Here is a 21,476-nt window from a genome sequence, read left to right on the forward strand (position 1 = left end):
GGTCAGAGGATGTGTGAAATAAACAGTCTACTGAGAGATAACATTATGACCTGCTGCACGGAGAATAAGGTCATGTTATCAGTGTAAAATGTAAACATCTACACACAAGGCTATATTTGCGCATCTCACTGTCTGTGTGTGTGTGTGTGTGTGTGTGTGTGTGTGTGTGTGTGTGTGTGTGTGTGTGTGTGTGTGTGTGTGTGTGTGTGTGTGTGTGTGTGTGTGTGTGTGTGTGTGTGTGTGTGTGTGTGTGTGTGTGTGTGTGTGTGTGTGTGTGTGTTACAATGAAACCACAGTCTAGAGCTTGTTTGCATAACTTGTTACACCCCTTCAGTGCTTACAAACAAATAAACGAAACGTTTCCCCCATGGAATATTGAATTAAATTACTGCACTTCTGTGTGGCCCTACTGAGCAAGCAAGTGTTGAAATGAATCAACTTCTACAGCTGAGACTTTACACACTCTGAGACAAGACAACAGACAACCACAATAATCTGATTACTCATCCCTCATGTGATTAGCCACCAGAAGATCTTGAAGATTCCTAGTCCACTAGTGTTAACCAGTCCACACGTAAACGCAAGTAGCTTGATCCATTCACGACAACGTCGCAACTTTCTCTTCACAGCTTCCATCAAACAATTTAGACAACGTTACCAAACAAACAAAATATATATATATTTTTTTGATGTAATGTTACTATTTAACAAAAATAATTTTGTTTTGTGAATTTAAAGTAGGCATGAAACGGAAGTTGCAATAGTATTTTCTTCCTGAAACGGCTTCTTGAACAAGTAAAAGTCATTTTGACCATCTGGGAATTGATTGTATGGTTGTGGTTTGCTATTGGTTGATCTCATATGTGAGTGACGTTGTCCCGCCCCCACGCCAGTAAACACATCATCAGAGAAGAGATGTTTGCAAGTAGGGGGTGAAGTTGTTTTGATTAAAGATGATGAGGCCACATGAATAAAAAAAAGTAATTTAAAGAATTATAAAATAATACAAATAATTTAAGAAAAATAGAAAAATGAAATAAGAATTGTTAAAAATTTGATTAAACTTTAATGTCAAACATTGTCTCTCTCTCTCTCTCTCTCTCTCTCTCTCTCTCTCTCTCTCTCTCTCTCTCTCTCTCTCTCTCTCTCTCTCTCTCTCTCTCTCTCTCTCTCTCTCTCTCTCTCTCTCTCTCTCTCTCTCTCTCTCTCTCTCTCTCTCTCTCTCTCTCTCTCTCTCTCTCTCTAACAGATTTGTTGATGTCACACACACACACACACACACACAGCAGTAGGCACGTCCATAAGGTACTGACAACACTAGAGGATTACCAAAGCTTGTCTTTGCATTCACTCTGATTCTTTACTCATTTAGTCCTACTTTTATGTAGAAGCGGCAGGTGTTTGAGGAAACCCCTAACAGAAAACTGGTAAGGACATTAAGGTAAGGACATAAATAAGTTTCAGGTGCTGCACATTGTGAAATTCTAAGCGCCGAATAGCCTACTTTATGAGCCACAGTAGGCTACTTAAGGTAATCCTGCTGTAATGTGACAAACACTTTTACGTTGAAGTTAATTTGTAAGTAACATTTTGTGTAAATTTAAAATAAAGTAAGTGTACACTGAACAGTTATGGGTTAAATATATCTGAATAAAAGAACCAAAATGTGTATTTCAGAGAGAATTTTACGAGCGTTGGCTAGCCATGCGCGCACCAGGTGCACGTGCGTTTGGCGTTTGTCGAGTTCGTTCTCGTGGGAAATTCACACAGTCGATATGCATTACTCCGCTTTGCTTCAATGATCAGCGGCAGGGAGGCGTGAAGTAACGCTAACGCCCAGGTTATGATAAACGAACGTGAAGCTCCAGCGAACGAGCACCCAACACACCCAAAGGCGTTGGCTGCCAAACATTATTTTTAATTTTCGTCAATTTCGAGATTCATTTTAATAATTAAATAGTTCTTGTTTTAATCCAGGTGGGAATTTATATAATCAGCTGTGATTCCGACGTCATTCTGTGTTGGTATGTAGCAAGTGCCACGAACTTGTAACATTATAAATGTCTTTATTGTCACTTTTGATCAATTTAATACATCCTGAATAAAGATAAAATCTAAAATCTTACTGACCCAAAACGTTTTAGACGGTAGTGTAAAAAAGTATTTTCTTGTCTGCTGTTTTGTAGTTTTATTGTAGGACACAGGTAATTGTGTTTTAGTAATTAAAGTTAAAAAAAAAATCTATTAATTTCTAATGCTGAATATTATTTGGAGGGGGCTTAGAGGGAAGTAGCCTAATGTGTTAAATTAACAACATGAAAAGTACCTAGAGTTAAAGTTACAACAAATCCAAGATATTGCTAATTTATTGCTCCAAAGAACACTGAAAACAAAACGAAAATTGATTTAAAAAGTAAAGCAACTACTAAAAATTCTGATTCCGTTTCTAAAAGGTTCACAGTCAATGGAACATACCTGGAAATTTCCTCTGCACAGCCCTAGCTGAGACACCGAAAGTTTTTTCACACAGGTTAGTGAATTTATTCATTATTCAAAGCATTCTGCCATGAGTGTGAGATAGTGGATGCCATAAATGCCTCATAAATGTTCCAAATACTATACTACCAAAAAGGCAAATCCATGAGTGATTGTATCTGGATTGGTTTTCTCATATCATATCTAATTGGATCAATTGTGTAGGGTGTTCTCTGAATGGCATGGCCACTTTTTTTTCTGCTTTTTCAATAGGACAGCCCAAAATCTACAGTGTCAGCTGTCGTTCAAACGTACAGCACACCCATGGATGCCCAAGAAGATCTCCTAGACAGGGACATCCCTCTGACTGTACTTCTCCCAGGAGGACAGGAGACCACAGCCGCTGTCCATGGCAGGTGAGCGAGAAGAAAAAAAAATAAAGGTGATGTTGCACATTTTCATTAATCATTTAATTGAAATGACTGTCTGTTCTGTATTTGTGTATGTTTGCGCTCGCAGTAAACCAGTTATGGATGTTCTGGTTACGTTGTGTGCTCAACACCACCTCATTCCATCAGATCATGTCATCAAGCTTATCTCCACGAATCAAAACCACATCAATTTCAAGCCCAACTCCATGATTGGCTCTCTTGAGTTTGAAAGAGTTGTCCTGCAAACTAAAGGAAGTGACGCTAACAAGAAAAAACCTCATATCCCTTTGGTAAGTCTGGTTTATATCCATCTTATTTCACCATTTTAATGTCATTTTTGGGGGGGTCAAATATTGAGAAGTTCATCTAGGGTTACGTACCCTTAAGGTTCCTCAAAAGTGCATGTTGAAATCTGAATTGCCATACGTGCATAGTATTTCACTCAGGTGTTGTTCATGAACTGCTTCATGAATGCTGCTTATTCAGACATCATCAAACTGCTTTTTGCATACTATATAGACCAGCACTATACCAGTTGTAACCAATCTGGACCAACATGGAATCAGAGTCCTGCACGGGTCCATTTTTGGAGACCAGCCCCCTCCTGTACCCACAAAGTTCAGCACCAGAAATCGACTCGTGACCTGTGAAAATATCTAAATCCGCACCCGCCCAGACCCGTTAATATTTGGCCCATTACACGATCTGTGCCAGCGCTAAAATCATTCCAATTAAAATGCTTTACTTTTTATCTTGCAACTCTCTCAACATCACAACAGCATCATGAATGGGCTAATGAAACAGCCCTTAAAGACAGTGGCGCCTCCAGAAATTTTTCATAGGGGTGGCCAGATGGGGCCACTTAAAATCTTGGGGTGGCACACCAAAACTAGAAACCATAATTTCAGAATTGTATTCTACTGGTGTAGTAAACCGGCCTGTAGCACGTCACGACACATAATTCCGCGTCGTCTTTTACTAAAAAATATTTTTTTACTTATTGACTTACCAGTAGTCTTCGTCTTCTAACGTTAACTTCTTTTGAAATTGTTGACTGACGGGCATGAGCTGACCTGTTGCTGTCTTAGCGCGCAAAGTTTATTAATAAGTCTATTAATTTATGAGGCTCTTCAGTTCAAATTATCCAGTACCAAAATAATAATACTCTTTATTTTCCAAGTTCATAAATGATTTTCAAAACGGATTTAAAAAAAAAAAAACATACACACAAAATGACTTATTTTAAATATAAAATACATATATAAAAGTCTTGGGCATGTCAAAGATTTGTAACAACTTTAGCTTTGATGCATTGTTAGTTTTTGTGCAGCATCAGATTTTTTTCTCCCTCATTTACTGTTCATGGCTGTTTTTGCCCCATTGACTTCCATTATAGCCACAAAAAAATTATTGGAAAGCCATGACACCATATAATCATGCATTCTTGATTGTTGGTGGTTTTCCCAGTTGGGAAGAGGTAAAATGTGTAATTTTTACAGTTGATAACCAGGTGGCACCATTAACCCTTTAGATAGGCCTGTGCTGAAGAAAAAAGAAGAAGCTTAGTTTCTGGCATTTGTATAGAGTATAATAACTGCATATAAATGAGGGATTAAAAAAAATGTAAATCTGATGCTGCACACAAACTAACAACGCATCAAAGCCAGTGTTGTTACTAATCTTTGACATGTCCAAGACTGTGATAAAAGGTCAAAAAAATATCCAGTCCACAATCACTTTTTATATTGAAAATAAGTTATTTTGTGTGTGTGTTTTTTTTCAAAATCAGTTTTGAATCCGTTTTTTAAAATAATTTATGAACTTGGCAATATAAGAGTGATAAGAGTGACAATGAAACAATGACAGCAGCTCAACAATAAACATGGAATCAAGTATGTAAACTTGCAACAGAACACATTTTAAAGTATTTTACTTGTGATTATTTTATTTCTTTCTAAAGATCTCTTTAGTAGCCTGTATTGGTGTACTTTAAAGGGATAGTTCACCCAAAAATGAAATTTCTGTCCTCATTTACCCTCCCTCATGATGTTCCAAACCTGTATGAGTTTCTTCGTTCTGTTGAACATAAAAGAATAGGCTATATTTTGAAGAACGTTTGTAACCAAATGTTTGCTTTGGGGGCAACATTGACTTCCATGGTAGGAATGTGTCTTCTACATAAAGAAATGCATACAGGTTTGGAACAACTTGAGGGTGAGGAAATTATGACAGATTTTTCATTTTTGGGTGCACTGTCTCTTTAAGCAGTCATTCTGAACCAGTAACCACTTTACTGACAATTCTGAAATTCAAAAATGTTTAATCCTCTTTATTAATTTACTATTATGACTATATTATTATGTAACTATTTGTCCCATTTTAATCTAAATATTTTTTAAATATCAAACTGCTAAATGGTCAATTGATAACATTAATATGCTATAATCTATTATTTAACAGTTCTAATATCTAGAAAAATAAGTCTGCCAAGCTCTGATAATGTATGAAATATTATATTATCCATTAAAAAAACAATAGGCCTACCTTTAGTTCACGGATGTGTCTGTCATCGCATGCATTCAGTCAGACAGTCTGAGACACTGAAATGCTTCTCTGCAAAGGGTGCAGTTTGTCTTAGGTTCATCTTAAGTTACTGGACAGACCCACTCATGATACCTTGTTTTCTATTCAGCCCTATATCTGGAAATCCTCTTGCGTTCAAACTGTGGACGCGAGCTCGACATGTTTTTAAAAAAACGCGCAAGTTTCCAGCGCATGTTCTCGAGACTCCGTCGCTATGGCAGCAAAGCGCCGCTAAAACGCAATCTTGTGCATCGCGTCCGTATTGGTTTGATACGGGACGCGTCATTTTGCTTATTCTAAATATTGATTGGGACTAGTACCTACCGTCACCCCCAAACCTACGCCATGGCCAGCGGGGTGGCCAGGGGTTGGCCAGGGGTGGCCGTGGCCACCCCTGGCCACCCCCTGGTGGCGCCACTGCTTAAAGACTTGTTGTCAACAATTTTATATACTCCACTCACCAACTTTACTTTTACTTCAACCATAGCTACTCCTGCAACGCTCACTCAGACTGGGCTATGAGAGGCATTAACAAAAGTCCCACTGTCGCAGTTGTGGTGACGTGATGGGTCAAATGGCATATCGTTGTCGCGTATGTGTAATGGTAATTTAGACATAGAAATATTGCACATTTTTCATCCGCGCTACTACCCGCCCACAAGGAGTTAATTATCCGCCCGCATCCCCGCCCGTGTGTTATAGGAATGTCCCAATCCACCCATTTTAGCCACTTTTATGTGGGTACCTGACCTGCTGCAGGACTCTACATGGAATTCATGCTGATTTAATGCTGGATTTTTTTGAGCAGGGTTGTCTTATGTCATATTAGACCTGCCTTTATTTTGAACTAAAAATTTACTTTTCTAGGCAACAGTTCGTCTTCTGGTAAACTACAAGAAGTCCCATAAGGCAGTAGTACGGGTCGATCCTACAGTGCCGCTGATTGAGTTAATGCCCACAGTGTGTGAGAAGTGTGAGTTCAACCCTGATGCCACCATCTTACTCAAGACAGATCAATCAGAGGAACCCCTGGATCTTGCCAAAACGCTGAATGACTATGGAATCAGGGAGCTGTATGCCAAGGAAATGAAAGGTCAGTAAAAGAAAGGAAAAGCACCATATTATCACTGTTGCATACTACAATGTACTATAAAGATTTTTTAGTTGCATACTAAAGTATGTAATATTAATCTTTTGCAGTTGAGTTTGATATTTTTTCTTCTTAAAGACATACCAACGAACCCTCCTGTTGATCCTGTATCAACTCATAAAAGTACCGAGCTCCAGTCCATAACAACCTCATTTTGAATCACAAAAATAGAATTGTTAACCTCCTCTTCAATATAGCACAGAACCAACAATTTCTGCACTGCTCAGATTTGTCCACAAAAGTTTGCGTTTGATCAATGAGGCTCTTTTGTGTGTGTCCAGCTGCTGAGGAAGAACAACAGAAAACACCAGTCAATGAAAAGAACCAGAGAGACAAGGGAAACAAAGGTTTCTTTGGTTTATTCAAGAAGAGCAAGAAAACACCAGAGCAGGTTTGTACACTTGTCAGTCTGTCTGGTTTGCATATTCACAAATATCATAACAGAACTGTAACACTGTAAAAAACTTGTGCATGTTCACCTATCTGTCTCTGCATCTGTTTATCTTTAAGATCATCTTTGCATATGCTTATCTGGTCTCATGTTTATGGACATTATTTGTTTATGGACATTATTTGCATATTGAAATGATTACTGTAATGTTGTTTTGTTTTTCTTCTTCTTCTTCAGGCAGCGACTGACAGTGCTTCAACATCTCCTGAACTGAGCGGCCAATGTGTGGACAGGGTGAACGGTCTTAACGGCCACTCGAACTTACCCATTGTCCCTGCCGACATGCCAAAGAAGAGACGCGCTCCACAGCCTCCTATGACAGCGTCCCAAAGTGTTGCCTCTGGGCTTCACACCAGAGATTATTCTGACCTATCAGAGAGTGACCCTGCTGGAAAACAGGTGGGCATGCCATGTGGGCATCTCCAAACCTGAATTAATGTGTTGATCAGCTGGTTTAGCAATGAAATGGAAATTCAAACTACACCGTTGACATCTGTTTTTCTTTTTTTCTTTAGTCCTTTTGTTATTAAAACGTTTTGTACTTTTGGTCATCGAGTATTTATATTAGCATGCATTAGTGTCATTTCAGTATTATTAATATACTATTATATTATTCATTGATAATTTTGGTTCATTGGTTACTTTTAAAAAATAATTTTGGTTATTGTTTTTTTTTTTTTTTTTTTTTTTTTAATCCTTTTTATCAAGTTGTTTTTTAATGTTTGTACTTGGCTTTATTTTTAATTTGTTAGTTTAGTTATTTTAGTACTTAGCAACATTTCTAATTTAAGTTTTTCCAAGTATAAGTTTTTCATCTACAACACTGGCATGCAGAAATGTGCAGTTATACTGATCATAAATATAGTTAAACAATTTACGTTTTATAGTTAAACAATAGTATTCCTATTAAAATAGTATGTTTCTGTGGCATGTTCTAAATAGCATGCTTTCAGGGTCATTGCCATAACTATATCTATTAAAAAGTAATTGGAATAAAAGCTAAAATATAAATATTAAATGGAAAAACTACACAAAAATGAGAAGTGTTGACTGAAATAAGGTGAACTGGAAATAAATAAAACTAAACTAAAAATTAAAAACTAAACAAAAAAAGATCATTCAAAATATTCATATACAGTATACTATAATAGTGTAAATTATACTGAAATAACATATACCCATTCATTGGTAGATTGCCACTTGTGATATTTTCTAAAATAATTAAATTTTTTAACAATAAATTAAACATATGTTTTTAATTCCCATGTGACAATTTGCTGAATTTGACAAGCAATGTAATTGTGAGAACTACAGCATATTATTGTTTAAAATTGTATTGTGCAAACTGTTTCCCTTTAAGTAATGTATTTTTTACCATGTTGTATGCATGAAGCAGTATGTTAGTATTTTATCAAATCATAAACCTCTGTGCTTTGTTCAGGGTCTGCTCAGTCGTATTTCATCCACTGAGTCCTCCCTTAAAAGGACTAAACGGAGAGCTCCGCCCCCACCGTGCGATGGCCCTGCCACATCCGATAAAGATAACAAAGGTATTCATTTTTATATAGAATCTTGTTTCTGCCACAGGGCAATTTTTTTTTCTTCCATTTTTTAAAAATTTCCTTAGCAATTTTGAGTTTAGATATAAACTGAAAATTGCTAGGGCAGTGGGGACTTCAGAATTGCAAATTAATTGTATTTATTTTAATACATTTGTTCATAAGTGTTTTTTTGATTATGCATTGTGGATACTTGTGTGCCTGCTATTGCTGATTTCCTAGACACCAATATTAAAGTTGAAACTGTGAGGTAAGATGTAAATAGCAAAACATTTAATACATATAAAATGTTTTACACCAGAAATGTTATAGGTGATATAGGTGATATCTACATAGATTGTATGCGGCTTATTTAAGGGCAAACATTGTCCAGAGACAGTTTTACAGGCCAGTTTACAACCCTAGAAATTGTCTCTAGGATGTAATGCACTGTTTTTGCCTTATTTGGAAGGGTCATTAATATAATGAGCTCTGCTCTGATTGGCTTATTTCAGCAGCTCACAGCACACCGCAGTTCAGTTGTTCAGCAATGTTAGGACTCACGAGCCGCAGAACACAGACCGACTGAATGACACTAAGCAGAACATCTTAAATGGAGATTGCTAAAATGCAGCTTACTTGTTTATTGGTGTTTTCAGATTGCGCGCGCAATGGCCCTAAACAATAGCTTCTCGGGGGGTTCTCTGGGAAAAAAATGGCATTTGGGGGGTAAAATGTGTGTTATTTTGGCAAGGTTGCCTGCTAAAATTCACCTCATGGGTCTATATATCACATAAAAGTCGCTTCAACCCGTGGACATAGAAAACAACCCGCGGAAAAAACGCGGACTTGGCAACACAGTGCAGTTGAGCTCTGTTGACATTTGACAATGCGTTGCTTCGTTGCTCTGATTAGTTGTAGGTCTATCCAATTGATGTCTTTCCTGGATGGGTTGAAACACGCCCCATAATCACAGCCCAATGGAGCAGTATCAGACTCATATTCTGACTTGAATTGAGCATGACCATGTCAGGCTAGGTACTTGCAGCCTTGACATAACACTTTTTTTTGTCTTCCCCAACTGTTGGATTAATTATTTGTTCTTGTTTTACACTGTCCTACCAGGAGGTGGCGCCTAGCAGGCAGCACATGCTTTCCTCTTCTCCTCCATGCTTGCTTCTCTGTTCCTGCTCTCGTCGGTGATGGGCTAAATTTCCTCTGTTTTTACATAGCCTTTGTCTTATGCACATTGCACTCTGTCTTGTTCTGTTGTTTAATTGATTTCCTTGTTTAATGTCTCTCTGGTGTAACCTTGTTAGTTTGGAAAAACATAGTAGTATTGTAAGGGATAAGCTAAAGTAACCCTCAGGACAGTAACAGTCAGAGTCAATTTATGACTTGGATAAATGGGTTTCATTGTAGTGTTTGTATGTTCTAGTGTTATTTAAGGTGAAGTCATTCAGTGTTTATTAGACAAATCTCTAGCACTTTCTCACAATAATTGTGCCTTAATTCAGGGTTGTGTTTGGCTGCTCAGTTAGACACCGCTCCCTAGATGACTGTAATCAGTCTTGATATATTTATCAACATAATTGCAGTTCAGATTTATTAAATGTCAATCATGTCAATGTCTTCTTCTTTTTAAAGATGTCAGGTGATAAGGGATGCTTTTAAGAATTCACCTTAAATTATTCACATTTCAGGGATTCATGAATAAATGAATTCATCAGCCACAAATAAGTTTTAATTAAAGCCGTTTTGTTTTTGCTAAAATCATTTAAATGTTATGTTTGTCTTTAATGTTCTGTGTGCTTGTCTTTTGTGGGGGGTTTTTCTCCTTCTTCTTCTTCTTCAGAATTTCATTAAGTTGTTTGTTTTCATTTTTTGCCAAATTAACTTTTGTATTTTAATTTGCTAATACTGATTCATTTTTGAATAAATTAAATTTAACAAAATATACTGTACAATGTGCTGCTTGTTGTTCCAAGGTGCTGTATTAAAGGGTTGGTTCAACCAGAAATGTAAATTGTCATTAATTACTCACCCTCATGTAGTTAAAAACACGCAAGACTTTAATTCAATAACCTACGAGAAATATTTTTTGAGCTCGAAAACAAAAACGAGCTGGCGTTCTGACGTAGAACCCAGAAGCTTTGCACTGTTTACAGTATGAACCGCGTAGGATAATGACACAAAAGAGAAGTGTTATTTTATTTTTGCGCACAAGTATTTTCGATGCTTCATATTAAAGGGTTAGCTCACCCAAAAATGAAAAATATGTCGTCAATTACTTACCCTAATGTCGTTCGACACCCTCCGTTTATCTTCGGAACACAAATGAAGATATTTGTGTTGAAATCCGATGGCTCAGACAGGCCTTCATTGACAGAAACGTCATTTCCTCTCTTAAGACCCATGAAAGGCACTAAAGATGTCGTTACAAAGCCCATCTAACAACAGTGATTCTAAAATAATTTTATGAAGCGACGAGAATTAGTTTTTGTGCACAAAAAAAAACCCTAGGGGTTGGGCCTATTTAAAAAAAAGTTTCAAACCATTATGAATCAGCGTCACTATTCATGATTCGGATCGCCAATGTCACATGATTTCAGCAGTTTGACACACGATCCGAATCATGAATTAATACGCTGATTCATAACGGTTCGAAACTTTTTTTAAATAGGCCCATCCCTATATAAGTCGTTATTTAGTTTTTTTGTGCACAAAATCTATTCTTGTCACAATTATTGTATAATCACTGTAGTGAGATGGGCTTTGTAACGACGTCTTTAGTGCCTTTTATGGGGTCTTGAGAGAGGAAATTACAATGGTGTCAATATCTTCCTTTGTATTCCGAAGTGATTAATGACTGAATTTTCACTTTTGGGTGAACTAACCCTTTAAAGGGATAGTTCACTTTAAAATGAAAATTTCTTTTCATCCTTTACTCACCCTCAAGTTGTTTCAAACCTGAATGAATTTCTTTCTTCAGCTGAACACAAGGGAAGATATTTTGAAGAATGTCAGTAACCAAACAGTAAACTGGAGCCATTGACTTCCATAGTATTTTTTCTGTAGTCACATGGGCTATTTTAACAGTGTCTTGACAACCTTTCTAGGCCTTGAAAGTAGTAATAATATTGCAGTCTATCAGGGCTCAGAGAGCTCTCGAATTTCATAAAAAATATCTTAATTTGTGTTCCGAAGATGAACGAAGGTCTGGTTTGGAACGACATTAGGGTTAATGACAGATCAATGACAGAATTTACATTTTTGGCTGAAGTAACCCTTTAATAGGTTACAGATGAGATGGTTTTGCAGATAAACACAAGACCACCTCGTGAAAAAATGTCTGTCTTAGTCCTAACACTTTGTTTCCCTTCAGTAGATGAAGCTCAAGGGAGCAAGCGTTCAGACAAATACAGAGCTCACATAGCTGACCGCTGCCCTGCAATCACTAAAGTTATGAGCGAACTTGTAGAATCTCTGCAGGCACGTCAACAGAGAACGCTGTCTTCTGCAAAGTATGTTAATTTTTTTTTCTTGATCCAGTTATTCTTTATTTGCACTTACTTAAAAATATACTCTAAAGTTAAGTTCGGAAGTGATTTCTGGATGGTTTGTGTGAGTGTATCAGTCAGAAAATATAACCCAGGAAACCAATTCTTCCTATTCAATTTCCTCTTTAGTTCTTCTATATCCCAGAATCAACCAGCAGAAGATCGTTCTCCGGGGTTGTTTTCTGAGCATCACACCCCTGAGGCTGAGCTTAAGGCACTTCCTGACTGTCAGCTGCTGAGGAGCCCCTCTGTGAGAGAAGGTTTGACCAGTTTCACCGTGATTCCCCAGAGACGTCAACAGAGCATGCAGTGCTTTGAGGTGCCGCTAACATTACAGTCACCCGATGCTACTAAACCTGAAAAAGACCTGTTTCCTGGAGACCCAGATTCCCTTGAGAACTCCACCACAGAGCCTTTGGAAGAAGGCCAATCTGAACTTTTTAGAAGTGGGGGCAAGGGCTCAGATAAAAGTGAGCACGTATCAGAGGTTCTACATGTACAACACCTGGAGAAAGAGAATCAAGCTTGGACGGACATTGAGGATGAGAATTTTGAGCTAAAAGAGGAAGAGGACCTATGTATTCATCCAAAAAACATTGAGCTAGAGAGTTTTGAATCACTACCAAGGGGACAAAGTAATCTAGAAGATTTAGATGATCAAATGCACAATCTACAACTAAGAGACAGTTGGGCTTGTCCTTCAAAACTAGCTGAACTTTCTGACGGGTCACCTATCGATCCAAATACAGGTTCTGTTGAGCCGGAGGAGATGGAAGAACATGCTTCGGTGGAGACTGAAGAAGACCAGGACTGGGTAGAGCAATACAAAGAGAGGAGAAGCAAGTTTCTAGATGGCGATAATGATGGTATAAAACAGTTTGATGTTTGGGGAAGGATTCAAAGAGAATTTACCAATGTGCAAGAAATGGATTTTCCCTCACCGCCGCCACCTGTCCACTGGAATGTGAACTGCGGAGAATACATAGAGGATATAGAAAATGGGAGAGAGCAGGAACTACAGTCCTGTGATGAAGATCTTGACAAATGGGCAAACGCTGATATGAGTGCTAACTCAAAGCCCAAATATGTGACTTACCCCCACTACTCCAAACCAAAAACCTCTGGTGCTGAAAACAATTGCAGCTTCACTCCAGAACCTCATAACCCCTCCTTTCTATCTAAATCGCAGTCAAGCTTTGACCCTTGCCCTCCAGCAGCAGCGTCTCTTTTTGCCTTGGCTGTATTTCAGAAGGCCAAGCGTTCCAAACCAGGACTGGATCCCAACTGCTCCAGAAGACGAGAGCTGCCCATGCACACACACAGTGAGTAAACCGATTAAAAAGATCATTGAAATATTGATAGAAGGTTATTAATATAAATAAAATCATCAACATTTATATGCATGTTGTGAATAGTTACAGAGTAATTGCCAAATTACATTCCACATTCAAATGTCTTTGCATTGCATTATTAACCAACTTCTTGACCCTCACATGTCTGATAGAATTTATTAGGGCAAAACACACTACTGTTCCATTTATTTTTAATTCAGCACGGATATATGAAATTGACTTAAGGTGACAGTACAGTCATTTACAATGTAATAAAATATTTAAATAAAAGTTGTAAAATTGTAATATTTCACAATACCACAATTATTACTGTATTTTGCATCAAAAAAATACAGCCTTTTTGAGCATAAAATACTTTCAATAACATAAAAAAAATCTTACCAACCATAAACTTTGGAACAGTGGTGTTTATTTTTTACGTCTGACAGGAAACTAACAGGACAAAAAGGATGTATAGGCCTCTTTCAAATGTATTGGTTAGTTCATTGTCGCAAGGTCTGTCTGGGTCAAGGAATGACTGAGGTGTGTGTGTTTGTGTGTGTTTGTGTGTTTGTGTGTGTTTGTGTGTGTGTGTGTGTGTGTGTGTGTGTGTGTGTGTGTGTGTGTGTGTGATTTGTGATGTAAAAATTACATCTTATAATTGATGCATTCCAGCTTTCATATGTATGAATATGTTTTGTAGGTCTATTGACATAATCCAATAATATCTAACATAAATTATGTAACAATACAATGTATTGTTTGTAGCTTCCTGAATGACTGTGCTAATCTTTAAAGGTGCCCTAGAATGAAAAATGTAATTAACCTTGCCATAGTGAAATAACAAGAGTTCAGTACATGGACATCACATACAGTGAGTCTCAAACACCATTGCCTCCTCCTTTAAATGTAAATCTTGTTTGTGAAAAACGCTACAGAAAAACAGGCTATTTTCAACATAACTCCAACTGTGACGCAATCACTGAGATCCTTTATATGTATGCCCCCAACATTTGCATGTCAGCCCATGTTCATTTTCAGGCGGAACTGTGCATCTGAATTATCAGTTCAGCAGATAAACAAGCGTCACGCGAGGATAACGAAAACGGCAGCTCTCATGGAAATAAATGTCATGTTCCAGGCTGTGCAGGGGACGTGAGGACTTTTCTTAGCCTTCCCACAGATAAACAATGTCAACAGTCATGGCTGATGTTTATTTACAATCGGATTCCGCAACAAAGTAATTCAAAGTTGTTTGTTTGCTCGGCCCATTTCACTGCAGAGAGTTTTTCTAACCTAAGGGCAATATAGCAGGATTCGCTCAGTGTCTGATACTGAAGAAAGGGCCGATTTCAACCGTATTCCTGTAAGCAGTAAGTAGTGATTTTATCCACTTATTGACTGTCAAACCCATTTCGGATTAAATTGAAAGTTTCTTAGTAACAACATTACGATAATATCCCCTGAGTTGTCTAGATCTAACGCAAGATGCTAGTATTGGAAACTCCAAGAAGCTCACATAACAGTTTGTCAAATGACAAAGGTTTATATTATTTCCTGCCAGTGTTGTCATAAAATACAACAGTAGATACGCATGTCGATCCCTTTTGACTGATTTGAAAGCAAAAACAGAGCATTACATCTTAGGGACACTTTATAGGGTTGTAAATGGACCTGTAAAACTGTATCTGGACAATTTTAGACCCTAAATAAGCCACATACCCTCTATTTAGATATTAGAGAACAATTTAACATTGTTTCAAATCATTCTAGGGCACCTTTAAACCTGGGTCTAGGGACTCCCATCAGACCTACAATGGGGCGCTAGGGGATCCATAAAAATGTCAACAACAACAAAAACATTAAATGCATTTTAAGATTGAGATTTTTATGATCTCAAAATGGTAAAAAAGTATTTGTTTACCAAATTTGATGGTTCTTCGCGTGAGAGAAAATTCTTGTGGTGCCCGCCTCAGCACTTGGTGCCCTAGTGAGCGGCAGCACTGTTCATGGTGAGATTTAAATTAGTTAGATTGGGTTAATCATAAATGTTTTTTTTTAATTAAGAGTGTTTACAAGAAAATGTACTTAAAGGTATCATGAACTGGCTTTTAATTTTTTTTGTACTGTTGTCTGAGGTCAACTAATGAAGTTTGCGTGGTTTTTACATTCAAAAACATCATGACCAATAAGTAATAGGCTATTTTCTAAATTGCGCATGACGTCACCATTTCACAAATTTGTGTTTGTGTAGTTTACACAGAGATAATGGTATCATTTTCAAAAATGCGCACTTTGAACCCCGTTTTCAAAAGTTTGCAGTTTTTTTCAGGCCCCCAAAACGCTGTTGGCATGTAAATGAACGGCCAAGACGCATACAAAATAAAGAAATAAAAACAAAAAAGTCTAGCAATGAGTAGAGAAAAAGATCTATTTACAGGAAACCTTCTCCAGATAATTTTTTTAATCATTTCTTTTAGGTTTACTATATAGTGACTATAAAACGTTTATATAAATTAAATATCAGAATCGTGTGTGTGTGTGTGTGTGTGTGTGTGTGTGTGTGTGTGTGTGTACAGTATGTGTGTCAGAAAGATGGGACTTACTGTGATGTCTTTATTTCCCCAGGTAATTGATGGTCATTCTGAATATGGGATTGTTCATTTGGCTGAATGAGGAAGAGGTTTTTTTCATCCGACCGAAGAGCAGGACACACTTATGTTTTTAATCATTATGAATATTTTGGTTGGATGATGAAAAAACAGTTTGAACGCTTCACTTGCATTTTCCTATCCTGTCAACTGATTTTCATGTGTTGTGAATGCTTTCAGAAGAGTGATATTTTCCCGCTTTTTAATGAACTCTCAGAAGACCAGTATTATGCCAAGAGTAAACTTTGCCCCCAAACAAATACATTTGGGGCTAAAACATGCATTTATTCATATATGTATATATTTTTTATATTAATGAAGGCTTATGTTTCTGAGGTAATTTTTCCCCATCAAATAAATTAGTTCTGAGAAACTTGCCAGGATACTTTTTTTCCCTACATGTTGTCTTTTGTATTTTTGAGCATAAGTAAATAAAATCTGCTTGTAAAAAACACAGGCAACGTATGATTAATCATTCCGATTTGGAGAAAATTATCATAGCAAAGACAGAGAGTGGGTGGTGTTAGAATCCAAATAGCACTATAAAGTGTTATACCATATGACTCTTGTGCCATAGGCTACAACTGTCATTAAAGCCATGCACTAATGGAGAAATTCATGTAATCATTTACTAAAAATCTTGCTGCGCACCTCAGGTCTTAAGTCTATTGGGTGCTTTTGCATATTCAAACAGCAAACAACATGCAACCATAATGCTAAACTAAAATTATTGTGAATGTTTTCTATGTGCTAAGGGGAGTGATTGTTAGCACATTGCTATGTAATTGGTAGTGCGTTCAAAGTGCTAGATGGTTGTTTCTTGGTCTAAGTCCACAAAATCTATGATATACTTAATTCTAGAGATATGGCCTAGGGTCCTAGCAAGTAGATTTAAAGTAGCAAATACTTGGAGAAAGCTGTTAGCATTCCCATTCATCTCAATGGCATTTGCTCAGTTGTTGGATAAACCCCTGGAATTACAAAACCTGGAGGCTGCCATCTTCATTCAGAGATTGATCACTCACTGTCTCGCACAATTTTTCAACCCAATTGTCCTGCTGGAGAAAATCATATCTAGGTGTGACTTGTGTGCTTGGAAACTCATTTAGCGTAAATGTTAGGATGTTCACTAGGGGGCGGTATATACCAAGAGTGAAATGCACTTCTGAACAGTGTTATTGTGCAGATATCTTTTTTGTCAAAGGCATTTCAAACTCTTTTTCCCTTACTGATCCAAATGTAACTCATGTACCTTGCAGAACCTTTCAACTCCCATTTTCTTAATGATAAACGCAAAGGTCAAACCACAGAGGAGAGCTTTCAACCAGTGATGCAGTGTTTTGTATGTTTTTAGATACCATCCACTTTCTGCTAGAAACATTTTTTTTTTCTGTCTGTCAAGACAAGTTTTATAGACTTCATAAAACTGAAGGAAAAAGCTGTCGGTATTGCTTTATTCTCTGGGCAGTCAAAGACATTAAAAAGGATGAAATGTATTTATCTTCCTGGCTTTTTGTTTGAAGAGGACTCTCTCAAGGCCGCAACAGCCTGCAGAGTGGTTGCATCTCCACCTTTTAGACCTTCAGCCATTTCAGATTTTCTTCCTCTTATTTTCAAGGCGTGTTTTCCTGCCCTCTAAGACACCTCTCCGTGGTGTGTAGGAATGGTTTTCCAACAGGCATGGCTGATTGAATAGGACACCGCTAAGCACAATGAGGGGCTTTTCATCAAATTGGGCTATTGAAACCCACGTGTGGCCGTAAACACTGTGGGTATATGTTTGCCATAGCCGGTTGGGGGTTTGGTGGGTTTTATTGGTCATCTGACCTATGCATGTTTTCTGTTTTATAAAGCTAGTTTTATCTATATGTGTGTAAGTATGCTGAGGGAACTGATTGAAATGCTCTCACATTAAAATATGCACCTTGTGCAAAGTCCACTGGTGGTGCATGAGATGAAGGAAGCGTCTAGTTCTCCCTGGTGGACTGGTGTCTTTCTCACCTCCCTCATCAGTATTCCGGCAAGTTTGTGGCGCACATACTTCCTACTGGTCACTGAAGCCAGATCAGCGCTCCCCCAACCCCCGCGCAGCACAGACACGCCCGGCGAGAGCAGTGTGCCACGCACACTCATGAATACTGATCACCTAAAGCCCTAATTAACAATCAGAGCCAAACTTATTTACATAAAGTCTGTCTCAGATGGAACAGGCCTCAGATGAAGCTGTCAAACAGATATCTACACTTAAAAAATCCAGTGAAATCTGTTAGACTTTGATGGGTTGTTGAGTTCACTAACACACCAGCTTAAAAGTAATTATTTTAGCCTGTAGTAATATATAACATAATATAAAATATTATATGTAATATAATACATACTAAATCTTAAAATGACTTATATGACTTAAAATATATGCATATTATTCAGATGCTTTCACCTGAAAAAAATACTCTGGAAATCAATGGGGAGAAGGTTGTTTAAACATCAAATACACTGTTTATAAGATAGAACCCAATTCAAAATTGCTTCTACGTTTTCGAAGATGTGAGGTCCAAAGTGTCAGTGGCCTTAAAGGGTTAGTTCACCCAAAAATGAAATTTATGTCATTAATGACTCATCTTAATGTCGTTCGTTTTTTCGGATTAAATTAAAGTGTGATGTTTTAATGTGCAGTGAATGTTGTCAACAGTAATCTGCGATCTTTGACTGCAAAGAGGTTAAAATGACTATGGTATAAAGTAGGGGGCAATTACTATAAGAGACCGATATCAGCGCCACATGCGCTCTCCTGAGGATACAAAGATATTTCATTCTACCAAACTACCCGCAAGTCTGAATTACTACTCATTCAAGTCGGTTTATTTGACAAAATAAATGATGAAGAAACGCAATGCTTTTTCACTTGGTCTACTCTTTCTGAACTGCATTTGTGTTGAAAGTTGTAATATTATTATGTGTGTTAGATTGTTGGCTGTATGAGACTTGAAGTAAGCTACATCAACATTAGAACCTCATGCTGATGATATTTCATCGTGTTGAGCTACATTGATTGTTTTATGTACCTTTGCTCACCTGTCTAATAAAGCGGGAACTCTGTCAAGTTGAAGTTTGTGTGCGAAGCTATCACCATCTTGAAAATGCCACGTTGATACTGGTCCTTTTTTGATTTCTCACTTGTTCCAAAGTCTGCTTGCAATGGTCCATAATTATATTAAACTACAAAAGCATGCCGCTAGATGTTGCACAGTTGTCCAAGTCTGTTGCCATGGTTTTTACAGCAGTAAAAATGGAAACCAAGGTTAAAGGTGCCCTAGAATGATTGAAACAATATGTTAAATTGTTCTCTGATATCTACATAGAGGGTATGTGGCTTATTTAAGGTAAAAAATTGTCCAGATACAGTTCTACAGGTCTATTTACAACCCTAGAAATTGTCCCTAGGATGTAATGCTCTGTTTTTGCTTTATTTGGAAGGGTCATGAATATTAATGTTGAGCTCTGCTCTGATTGGCTGTTTCACTCCACTGCTGCTCAATGACAGCTAACACATCTATACCATCGGTCATGGCAATGATTTTACAATGATAGCTTCTCAACTTTGAATCACAAACTGAATTGGGTAGCGTGGAAATATGTTGTTTACAGTAATGTTACAGTTTCACAGTAGAATACTGATTTAAAGTTGATTTATTTACCCAAACAAAGTATTGTAGAAGCCACTCAGAATAGTCAGTGTCATGTGCAAAATAATCTCACCGGCTGCAAAATAATCATACTTCAGTTCTCAAAAATATATATTTATTTAACAAATTGAAAGCCTTGTCAAATGACTATCGTTTCAACTTACGATAGAGAGAGGTGAAGAAGGTGACGTTAGCTACAATGATCGGATGGCCGATCTGTAAGCAACTAAACATTAGTAGTAAACGTAGTTAGCTTTTGAGTTATGTCATATGTTTTATGATATCTAGGCTAATTTAGATTTAAATCCGTCAAAAGGGATCGACATGCGTATCTACTGTATATTTTATGACAACACTGGCAGGAAATAATATAAACCTTTGTCATTTGACAAACTGTTATGTGAGCTACTTGGAGTTTCCAATACTAGCATCTTACGTTAGATCTAGACAACTCAGGGGATATCATAATAATGTTGTTACTAAGAAACTTTCAATTTAATCCGAAATGGGTTCGACAGTCAAGAAGTGGATAAAATCACTACTTACTGCTTACAGGAATACGGTTGAAATCGGCCCTTTCTTCAGTATCAAACACTGAGCGAATCCTGCTATATTGCCCTTAGGTTAGAAAAACTCTCTGCAGTGAAATGGGCCGAGCAAACGAACAACTTTGAATTACTTTGTTGCGGAATCCGATTGTAAATAAACATCAGCCATGACTGTTGACATTGTTTATCTGTGGGAAGGCTATGAAAAGTCCTCACGTCCCCTGCACAGCCTGGAACATGACATTTATTTCCATGATCTGCTATTTATGCTATCCTCGCGTGACGCTTGTTTACCTGACTGAACTCCCGATGGCTGTGCACTGCGCAGTTCCGCCTGAAAATGAACATGGGCTGACATGCAAATGTTGGGGGCGTACATATTAAGGATCTCAGCGATTGCGTCACAGTTGGAGTTATGTTGAAAATAGCCTGTTTTTCCGTAGCGTTTTTTACAAACAAGTTTTATATATGAAGGAGGAGGCAATGGTGTTTGAGACTCACTGTATGTGATGTCCATGTACTGAACTCTTGTTATTTCACTATGGCAAGGTTAAATCCATTTTTCATTCTAGGGCACCTTTAAAACGGATAGGACCCCATTGACAGGCAACTCCCTCACACGTCCCGGTTCCTTGGTTAAAATCACATTTTTCTCACGATTTACAAAAAGTTGGAAACATTTAGAATATTGAACGAAACTACAACAGCATGCCACTAGACATTACGCAGTTGTCCACGTCTGTTGCTATGGTTTCTATGGCAGTAAAACCAGAAACCGAGGGTAACGCAGATATGACGCCGTTGACAGGTGACTCATTCGTTGATTAAAATAGGATTTTCTCACGATTTACAAATAGTTGGAAAAATGTGGGATATTGTAAGAACTCAACTAAACAAAATATACAACACTGGCCTTGTGGTTTTTGGATATTTTACTATTCAAAAATCTCAACAAAAAATGTATATATATATAGTTTTTCACCAATTCCACTGTTAAACAATTATTTACTAAATTGACTGCTTTAGAAGCAAATAGAAGCTATCTTTAAAGGTTTATAATTTATTGCTAAAATGT

The 21,476-nt window shown here is 37.5% G+C and overlaps 1 protein-coding gene across 6 annotated transcripts; it reads left to right on the top strand.

Annotated features, from left to right (window-relative positions):
- The first annotated feature begins 1,282 nt into the window (after positions 1-1,282).
- Positions 1,283-16,624, top strand: cobll1a (cordon-bleu WH2 repeat protein-like 1a). 6 transcript variants are annotated; one of them, XM_067459122.1, is made up of 11 exons: positions 1,283-1,441; positions 2,454-2,530; positions 2,749-2,891; positions 2,995-3,196; positions 6,357-6,582; positions 6,921-7,030; positions 7,268-7,489; positions 8,532-8,640; positions 12,014-12,152; positions 12,318-13,510; positions 16,148-16,624. In XM_067459122.1, the coding sequence occupies exons 3-11, from the start codon at positions 2,800-2,802 to the stop codon at positions 16,153-16,155; spliced, it is 2,301 nt and encodes a 766-aa protein (XP_067315223.1). In that variant the 5' UTR covers positions 1,283-1,441; positions 2,454-2,530; positions 2,749-2,799; the 3' UTR covers positions 16,156-16,624. The 6 variants fall into 6 exon arrangements, with proteins under 6 accessions (XP_067315223.1, XP_067315229.1, XP_067315225.1 ...); XM_067459128.1 differs by having other exon boundaries at positions 12,017-12,152; XM_067459124.1 differs by having other exon boundaries at positions 1,286-1,427.
- The last annotated feature ends 4,852 nt before the right edge of the window (positions 16,625-21,476 follow it).

Source organism: Pseudorasbora parva, chromosome 12, assembly GCF_024679245.1.
Source record: "Pseudorasbora parva isolate DD20220531a chromosome 12, ASM2467924v1, whole genome shotgun sequence".
NCBI classification, from domain to species: Eukaryota; Metazoa; Chordata; class Actinopteri; order Cypriniformes; family Gobionidae; genus Pseudorasbora; species Pseudorasbora parva.